At 41.3% G+C, this 10,356-nt stretch overlaps 1 protein-coding gene across 2 annotated transcripts in view; it reads right to left on the reverse strand.

Annotated features, from left to right (window-relative positions):
* Positions 1-9,370, reverse strand: part of NCAM2 (neural cell adhesion molecule 2) — a 303,009-nt gene extending 293,639 nt beyond the window's left edge. Inside the window, exon 1 of one of the 2 annotated variants that reach the window (XM_063347313.1) lies at positions 9,072-9,361. In XM_063347313.1, the coding sequence (XP_063203383.1) occupies positions 9,072-9,123 (52 nt within the window). In that variant the 5' untranslated portion in view covers positions 9,124-9,361. Of the gene's footprint in view, positions 1-9,071 lie in introns of both variants that reach the window. The other variant, XM_063347322.1, reaches the window with a different exon arrangement.
* Positions 9,371-10,356: the final 986 nt, after the last annotated feature.

Raw genomic sequence — 10,356 nt, forward strand, 5'->3', positions numbered from 1 at the left:
GCAAAAAACCACTATGCTTCAATGCTCTGTGCAATTTTATCTCTGCAGTTCTCTATTATTGTTTTGTATGCAAATAAATCACTTAAGTCTGCATTTTCTAAGAACAGTTTTCTTCTACTTGCTTACGTCTCTTTGAAAGTGAAAAAAGAATTTCAGACTTTTTTTTTTTTGTAAATTTACAGACAACATCTAGTGACACCAGCAGAATTTGCAACAGGTACCAAAGAAACTCTGGCAATTCTTACTGCATTAAGAAGTAGTATCTGCTATGTAACACCTATTAAGGGACTGAAAACATTGAAATAATTATATTTTGCAGAAAGTATCATTCAGCAATTACTTTTCCCCTACATCATAAGAACTTTTATACGAAGAATTTCTCAGAAGGATATCATTTGAAGGGATCTCCCCTGGGACATTCTGGGGACCCATTAAATGTAATCCTTTCATAAATTAATAAAAGACCATCTTAAGAATATCCATACTTCTTCCCTCTCATTCTTATAGTGCTCCAGAGTCATTGCTTTTTTTTGGCCAGAAATTAATTTTCACCCTGAAAGGTTTTTTGTGACCAGTTTATATGCCTTTACTCACATTTCATGCTTTCAAGTACCTCTGCAAATTCTGTGTGTTCATCCCTGGAAATCGTCTTCCTAGCAATCAAATCTCTCTCAGTATTCATTTTAGTAGTGTAAGTGCTCAAATATTTTTAGCTCCCACCCCTTGTAAGGCAGAATTTGCAATACTGATTACAATGCAAAAGAGATACTTATGAACAAGGAGTTGTGGGTTTTTTTTAAATTAGACTGATGCAGATCAGCTTAAAATACAGGTGCTTCACACTGCTGTTTTTTAAATTAAGATAAACATGACCAAAAGACTAGGAAAATAAATAAAATACTTTAAAAAAAAAAAAGTAAGAAAGAAACACCAAACAAAACACGTAACTAAATTGCTGGAAAATCCAAGAACATAGGCATGTAGTTCTGAGCCCTTCACACAAGAGGTGGTCAGTTTCTCTATGGTATATACAATTGTGAACGTCATGGAAGAGTTGAGCAAGGAAATAGTATTACTCTAACACAGCAACTAAGGGACTGAGCATTATTTTTTTCAGGCTTCTTTCAGCATTTTTCCCTTGTTTAAGCTGTTGACACAGTGTACCAAGTAGATCAAAGTATTGACAGGCTTAAGAACAAATTCATGCAACAAAAGATCTGCCAAGATTATTAAGGAAGATTACATAGTTATAACCTGACATATCCCTGAATGTTGTAGGGTGCACTGACAGAAGTATCACACTGTTCTTGTTCTGTACTTTCTTGTTGTTTCTTTACAACTCTTGTCTTGAATTTCTGTCAGATCAAGGTCACTGGAGTACATCAATCTTTGTTCTGATCCCGTAAGCATGTTATTTTATGAGATGTTCAAGAATTTTAAAGATAATGTTATATTATATAATGGTATATTATGTTATTCCTGTTAACTGGTCTTCAGTAGATTTAACACCTTTTCTACCTTCTCCCCCAAGCCCTGGATCTTTAGTTTATTTTGCTTTAATGAATTAAGATAACATAATATTGACATAATATTGCAGTTCTGATTAAATCTTTCCTATTATAATAAAGAAGAAAATTCATTTTGTGTGAGCAGTACAGAAAACTATTCACAGTAACAGACAGAATTACCTCTCCCTACCTGTTTTTGTCTATCTGCAACACATGCTACAAGGATCTCCATACACTGTCTCCCTCTTTGTAAATACTTTATTATTTTAAGTACAGACCCAACTTCATACAAGCCAAATTCAGCTGCAGTACAAACGTCTATGAAGTTAATGGGTTTGAAATTGTTTGCAGCTTGACTGAGTATGCTGCAATGTGTTTTAGTAGCAGGAAAATTGACAGCAATGATTTTGTTTTTAAACTGAATTCATAGTATGCTCCAAATGGCACCACTTGGGTAAAGTGATGAGGACAGTAATTCTTTGTATGAATTTCATATATGAATTCCAAGTACGAATTTCAGCTCACTCAGTCAAACTACTGGTATTTTCACTTAGGCTACAACTGCAATGTAAATAATCAGTTTAATATTAGCTAACTGGAAAGGTCATTTAAAAAAGGGAATTTTCATTCATATCCTAACAATTTGTTCACATGCTACAGGTATAATATGTATTACTTTGAATTTTGCTGAATTATGAAGTTATTCAACAATCTTTGTCTGCTGTTTAGCAACACTACTCAGGTAATTAGAACACTAAATAAAAAAAAGTGTACCCTCCTAAAGTGACAATAAAAATTTAGGTAGAAGGAAAAAACATAACTGGGCAAAGCGAAAAAGAGCTATTTGTACTCCCATCTTCTTCATTTTTTTCTGAAAGAGAGCCACTACATCTTAAATAGCTATAAATTAACTGGTTTATGCTTTTTATGTAAAGCTAGTTGTTGAAGAAACTTCTATAGTACTTAAATAAAAGGAAATTTATTTCAGTAATGATACACAGGACCAATGAAGAAGTTGACTAAACCCTGATAGTACTTAATGTTGTTTCCCAAGTTTATCTGGATGTTGTCCATCCGCAGACTGACTATTTCAGATAAGATTATACTTGGATCATATAAACTGGTGGCAAGTGACAGCCTTGCTTAGTAAATCTCCAGGCTTACCGAAATTATTTGTTCAAACAGGTTTTTAAAAGACTCATCCTATTTGAAATGTTCCTTGAGTATTATATTAAAGAACAGATGAAATCAAACAACTGCTTTTTTATTTTCTAAAAGGAGCAGAAAACAGGTAAAACATTTCAGAAGGTGTTTGTTTTGGTTTTTTTGGGGTTTTTTTTGTTTGTTTTTTTAAGATAGTAGTGTTCTTAAATAGGTAGAAACTATATAATGAATTTTTAGATTATAGACTTCACTGTCTACCTCCTTCACAAATTAACTTAACTTGAGACAGTAAAATAATTGGTTTTGAAGAACTGGTTACATTTGTCTCTCATGCAAACCCAAACTTAAGTCAATAGAAATTCTCCTCTGACTAGAATCAGTAGAGTTCGGCCACAACACTCGGTCATCTTCACATTTAATGACTATTTTATAAATACTCTGCAGTAAATCTTACTTTACATTTGTAGTTCAAGCCACTACTCCCATGCCATGTCATTAAAGATCCAGGTTTTGACGCACAGATGCAGAGATAAATTTTCTGTTAATCAGAATTTCCTAAATTATAACAGCAGCATAAATGGATAGAATTGTCCCATCTCATGCTTTTTCAAAAATGAAAGCTGTTTACCTCCTGCTATTTCAAGAGATGCTTTCACAAACTCCACAGCTCCAAAACCCACTGAAATCAAATGACTCCTGCTCAGTATGGCGTCTGCTGAATTAATACAACCAACAGTGCTTCCATGGAGCTACTCAAACGCAGGTTACTCAAAGGCTTAGGGGTCTTGTTAAACAAGGTTTTCTAAAAAGTAGACTTGTGTATGCACATGTACTCTTCGTTTCTTTTCCACATACCTTTTAAGTAACTTCTAAATGGATTTTCTTTTCTGGTACAAAAAGATTTTAATATCATAAACTGTCACCACAAATAACTGTAGCCAGATAAATGAGTCTCCCTGTTTATGTTCTTTTTTATTCCTCTGACACTTTTATTCTTTTCATTCAATAAATGAAAAGGTAGATTCTGAGCTCATCTACAGCAGACCAAATTAGAAAATGTCTTCTCCAATTAACAATGTCATCAGTCAAATGATAACAGCCAATACAAAAATTTAGCCAAATAACAAAAATAATAAGATTGGTACCTTTATTTTTGAAGATACCTTATTCAAGATGTTACAGCCCAACACAAGACACTTGAGGAGTATATTGCCATTTTACATTGACTCTATTCATTTTCCTGATACCCTTTAAAAGTATCCAAATCCATACAATCACAGTATTAAATGAAACTGAGCTACAAAAGCAATAAAAGTATTCTGTAAAAGAATGCAGAATGATGTTACTGAAGCTGGACATCCTCAGATTCTTGAGATAACAGGAAGTAGTTCTCTGAATGCTGTATTTAATATTCAAAATTATTCTGAGTTTTAAACTAGTTAAAAAAAATGAAATATATTAGTCAAATACCTAAACTAGAAAGCAGTTAAATACACTAGGCAGGGAAAGAGGAAGGGGATGGAACATAATTACTAGGTCAGAATTAGGTCATGATTAATTGATTAGGTCAAAACAAAGAGTGATGATACCATATATTAGATAACAATAGGCCTAGATCTAGTCTATCAGACTCCAATGAGCCTTCAGATTTCAATACACCAGGATATCCTTAAGTTTTCTCTCGCATCTCTCCCATTTCTGAATTTCAAGAGACATTGAAAATAAAATTCAAGTGACCTGTGACACGCAAAATCTCAGACTATGCTTCATCAAGTACACTGCCCTTATTTTATAAAAAACAAATAAACCCCAAATAAAACATCTGGCATTAATTATTTGTTATAAATTGTTTAAAATATGAATACCTATTATTATTCAGATTCTTTATCTGGAGAAATCTATGTCCTACTTTTTCAATAATGGATTTTCAACTCACAGATACGAATTACAGTGTAGTTAAAACATATTTCCCAAAATATCATATTAACTTGACTCAATTGTGCTGAAATCAAAGGGCATGTGCTGAATGTAACTGGGGGATTACTGGAGTAAACTGGAAGAAAAATCAGTAAGTAAACATGAATCACTTGGGAAAGGTGCCTCAAAGAAAAGGTCAATGAAAGGGCAGACAAATACAGTATTTGTTCTCAAAAAAACTTGTTGAAAAAAGAAGGCCATGAAAGGCAAAACATACATAAATTGGTCATAACACTCCAATAACATTCCTGTAAATAAAAATAATTAGTTACCTAAAATACACGAAATGTGCTGTAAGAGAAAAAGACAAAGTCAAAATAATGCTATTCAACCTCTTAGAAAAGACTTTAAAGCTTATTTCTATGAATTTATCTTTCATAAATTTCATGATTTAGAGCCACTGCAAATGATAAAAATATCTCTAACTCCATTTTGAATAGGAGTGCATGAAACAAAACTCTCTATGTATTTCTCAACCATCCATTCTTAAGTCAATCTCCTAGAACACCTCATCAGTCAAGGTTTATTTTCAGGCAGATATTTTCATTCTCATCTTCACTTGAAGAGGAGTTACATAGGCTAAAACACAAATGAAATATTACTTTTTGTCTGAATTCTTTTTTTTTTTTTAAGGGTGAAGAAGAGAGAAGGTAGCAGATGTATTTTAATCTTAATGCAGTTGTATAAATCAACTGGTAGCAGAAAAAAAAAGGTTAGCTGAAGTCTCAGCTTTTTTCAGATTTTGGTATACAACTGAAATAAGATATTAGTTCCACTTAATCCAGTAGACAAACTCATCGATTCAAAAATTCCAGATTTCATGGATTCCCTGTGCAAAAAGCAGAAAGAAGCAGGATTCTAGAAAGTGACTGCTCTGCAGTGAATAAGATGCACATGCTGGCATCTCTTTTGGGGGATGTTCCTTATTAACAAACAGTCCCTTATAAGCAGTTGTAAAGAGAAACTCTTCAGAAAAAAACAGAAACGACCTCTGTATTAAAGCAGTGAAAAGAGGAAACTTAAAGCACAATGACTGAACAAGTAGTCACTCCTATGAATCTCCTGGATGAGCACAAAATAAACTAAATTCTGCAAGCAAAACATTTTCTATTGCAACTTAACAAAAATCTGTTAACCTAGAGAAATGTGTATTATGCAGAGTGATAAAAGAAATAGGATTTTGCAATCTGGGAAGATGTCCATTTCATCCACTTCAAGTCAGTGTCCCCAGACACTGGTAAAAACCAATGAAGCCTCCTCTTCTAAGTGTTGTATCACTACATATGTCAAAAGCAGATTTAGAGAGCGGAGTAGGCTATTCTGTTGGTTTGGGGTGTGTGTTTTGTTTTTTATTAAAGCAAAGCTAATTAAATTTGGGCCTTTCACTCTGGATGAATTGTCTGGACAGCTTTGAAAGGTTAAGAAAAAAATCCTTTTATTTTAGCATAATAACGCTGCCAGTTAAACTCCTCCCTTGTGATGAAATTAGGAGAGGGAATATTTGGCCCTGGTAGATAATTATGACATTCATAAGCTCTTAACTTAAGGGGCTGGGGGAGGGGGTTGCTGTCTGCTACTTGTTTTCAAACTGCTCTGGTTTTCTGAAATGGAACAACTACATTACAGTTCCCTCTCTCAGTCTTAAACACCAGCACTTTCCAAAGCAAAAGCTTCAGTCATTCTTCATAAAAAAAAAAAATCTACTGCAGCTATACTCTTAGAAATATAAATCCTTAACCTATGACTTCCACTATTTCCAAAGCAAATGATCCAAATTTAATTACTGGCTTTTTCTTAAACATCCACACTTCACTATCTCTACTTTAACATCAAAAACGTCATTATTTAATACTCAGATAACAATGGTTTTCTTAAAAACAAACAAACCAACCCCCACAAACATCTCAACCTTCAGTTGATGATGTAAGTGTTCCCCACCACTGCGTTCCCAAAAGATAAATCCCAAGAGTTTTTGGAATAGCCTCTCAAATGACTTTAATCACTTCAAGAAATTCTCAAGATTACTTCAAGGAGGTGCCAAAAAATAAAAAAATGCACAATAAATCCTTTACAGCACCAATGCTTATTAAAATAATAATTAAAAAAAAAACAACCAAAAAAACCAAACAACCACGGTAGAATTTTCCTCTCCCCTAGCAACCTAAATGGGAATATTTTCTATATGCAGATGTTTTCCCACTCCCATTTACTGTCCCCTGCTGTGGGCTGAGGCTGCATGTTCCTGCTATTTCTACAGCCAGTTCAAAAAAATCTTAATCTTTCCCTTGCCAATACAATCTACTCCCTTTAATAAAAAAAGAAGCTTTTTTTTTTTTTAAATTGAGACTACCTACATTAGATTTATTCAGCTTTCCTCCTCTTCTTCCTATCTTCCCCCTCATATTTATCCTCCTATAATTTTTATAACTCAGCTTAATAGCATCTAGAATTTCACTCCATTATTTATCTCCTGACATTTGTGATAGTAAGATACCAAAACTATGTAATCCTCCTACGCTGCAGTGATCACACTTCACAAACTAGCTTTCTACCATTCCTCCGTTACAGGAGCCACAGACCACATCTCTATACACGTTACACCTAGGCAGATCAATGCAAAGCCTGAAGGAAGCTTTCCCGTTCTCCTCCTCCTTTGCCATCCCAGTGCCGGTTATGCTGAAAAGCCTCCGGACCATTTCTGAATCGCTGCTAATCGGGAGACATCCAGAGCTCATCCCGAGGTGGCGAAAGCACAGAAGCATTTCTACATAAATTGAGAGCATCTGGTGGCTCTTTGCTACTTATCACCGAGACAAAACGTCTGTTTGGTGTGAGATTCAGCGATAAACGCACTGAAGGAGACCTTCGGAGCTGCAGTCTTAATAGCTCAAGGCATAATGCCACCCCCTACCCCCCCCCGCCTTTTTCTCAAGCGCAACAGATCTCACTACCCCCTCCACAAGACACCGCGTAGCCTCTGGGTGAGACACTCAGCCCCGGCGTCCCGGAGCGCGGATCCCGGCGGGTCCCTGCACCCAACCTGCCCCACAGTGTCGGCGGCGGGGGGTGGGGGCCGCAGCCGCCCCCGTCCCGGCGCGGGGCAAGGCCGGGCCCGAGCGCCGGCGGCCGCCGCCGTGGAGCTCTGCCGCCCCCTGCTGCCGAGGGCCGGTGCCCGCCGCTCCCACGCCTCTGCTGACACCCAGGTGGGTTTCTTTTTTTTTTTTTTTTAATTTTCCCTTTTTTTTTTCCTCCCTTAAACCTCCTTAAAAAGGCCCCGAGCGCGGGCGGTGTCCCCGGCCCCCCCTCAGGTGGCAGGCAATGTAGCGCTTCCAGGCGTCTCGCAGCGGGCACCCCGCAGGAGGCACCGGCGGCGCGGCACGGCGCAGCTCGGCAGCCCGGTTCGGCCCCGAAACGACTCGCCAGAAACTTGCCCGAACAGTTTTGGGAAGGCGGCCGGGGCTCCAGCTCTCCCCCCAGCCCCAGCTCCCGCCGGGTACCCTGCCCTGCCCTCCCCGCCCCACAGCCCGCACCGGCGCCCTCCCCCGCCCCGTCCCCTGAAGTAGCACGAAGCCTCAAGAAATCACATCGGCGGCATCCAAAATAAATAAATAAATATATATTACAACAGCAACACAAAAAAACCCCAAAAAAACCAAACAAAAAACCCAACCAACACACCCATCCACACCACAGCCCCCAAGCCCGTATTTCACGAAGCGCGGTAGGTATGTATATTAAGCGCATACATATGCAAAAGGCGAAGAGCCCCCTCCGCACACACCTGCCTCCCCCGCCCTATTTCATAGCGAAAAGTCTCCGCGTTCTCCCCCACCCCCACTGGGGGCCGGGGGTCTCTCGGTGCCCCCCGCGGGGCGAGAGGCACCGTCTCCGGCAGAGGCGACCCCCCGGCAGCCAGACTTCGGGCCAGGTCTCTCACAACCGGCTCTGCCGACAGCACTTCTCTCCCCGGTCCCAAAAAAACGAAGTCCACGTTGCCTCCCCCTCGAGCAGACGCCGTGTTTTAAAGCGCGGTCCCCGACAGAGGAATATAGCTCTATATTTTTAAAATCGCTCGATCTCCCTGACACATTTATCGCCCCCCCACCCCCAAAAAAAAAAAACAAAAACGAAACCCCATGCAAAGCAACTAAGTGCACTTAGCACCTTCCAGCTTTTTTTTTTTTTCCTCTTTTTTTCCCCTCATAAATGATACCTCTCTCCGCCTTAGCGACTTAAAAAAAAAAGGGGGGGGGGAATGAAGCAAGTTTTAGGTCCTTTTTAATTTGGTTCCACGGTGATACATTGCTTTATTTCCTCCCCCCCCCCCATTTCTTTGCCGGTTATACGTTAATCTGAGTGAGCAGACAGTAAAGGTAAGAATAATTAAAAAAAAAAAAAAAAATAAGGCAGCCCCGCTCCTACCTTGCCCGCTACTGAGGAGCAATCCGAGCAGGTAGAGAGGCAGGAGGCTCATGTTCAGGAGCTGGCACCGGCGGACAGTTCCAAGCCGGAGGTGCTGGAGCAGCCCAGGCAAAACCCCGCAGCCGTCCGCGCCGCGCCTCACCGCGCAGCCCCGCACCGCGCAGCGCCGCTCGCCCAGTGACCGCGCGCGCCTCCCGCCGCCGCACTATATCGGGGAGGCAGCGGCCGCCGCGCAGGAGGCGGGCACACAGCGGGCCGCGCGGATCCCTCCGCGCCACACGCACGGCCGCACTACCGACGAGAGGCAGCGGTGGCACATTGATTCTTCCGCCGCTCTGAGAGGCGGCCGCCTGTTCGAAGCCTTACTGCTTCCATGCCCGCACGCCCGCCCGCCGGCCGGCAGCCCGCCCCCCCCGCCCAGCCCCGGGAGGCGTGAGGCAACTCCCCCGCCTCACCACCACCGCGGCCCCTCGCCCTCGCCTGAGGGGAGGCAGAAAAGGAGAGGCGGCGGCGGCAGCTTGACGGAGAAGCCTACCGGGAAGCCCCGGTCTCCTGGGCAGGGAAAGCCGACGCGGGGGTGCGCCCAGGGGGCTCTGGCACCCCCAACGGCTGCCCGCGGGGCTTCTCTTAGGCGGCGGCGGGCGCCGCTTCGCGGCAGCGGCCGTCCCGCGCCCCCCCCGCTGCGGGGAGCGGAGCGGGGTGGAGGGGGCCGAGGCGGAGCGGGGGCGGCGCGGGGCCCGGCCGTTCCCCCGCTCCCTCCGCCTGCGGTAGCGCTGCGGCGCGGGTGGGTGGGGGGACAGCAGGAGCGCTGTGGGCCTCGCGTAGGGGTGCGTCTCCCAACTCATCGCGTTGGGTTTATGCCTATTCGTTTAGCTGTGTAAGAATTCACTTGGTTTGACTTTTGTTCTTAGTACAGAGGGGAAAAATACCTCTGCTATTTACAACTGTGTGAAATAAACCCGATAAAAAACAAATTGCTTACCTTTTTGATGCCTCAGTGCTGTCTCGCTGAGGATCTTGCTTTGTAAGGAGAAAGCCTGCCCTAATGTAAAGAGACCAGGTGGGATTTTGTCCAGCTTGACTTTGAAGAGGTAATTTTTCTTTGGTGTTAATTAAGCTATGGTCTCCAAAGCAGCTTCTATAAATTTGTCACCTTACCACCTGTATGATACATGGAAGGAGATAGAAGTGGATTTATATTAATGTGAAGCAGCAGTGATAGTAGTTAATAAAAGATTAATCCAAATTAACACATCCCTAATAATTTTTCCAACCCTTTTTTTGC

This window comes from Chroicocephalus ridibundus, chromosome 1 (assembly GCF_963924245.1).
Source record: "Chroicocephalus ridibundus chromosome 1, bChrRid1.1, whole genome shotgun sequence".
NCBI classification, from domain to species: Eukaryota; Metazoa; Chordata; class Aves; order Charadriiformes; family Laridae; genus Chroicocephalus; species Chroicocephalus ridibundus.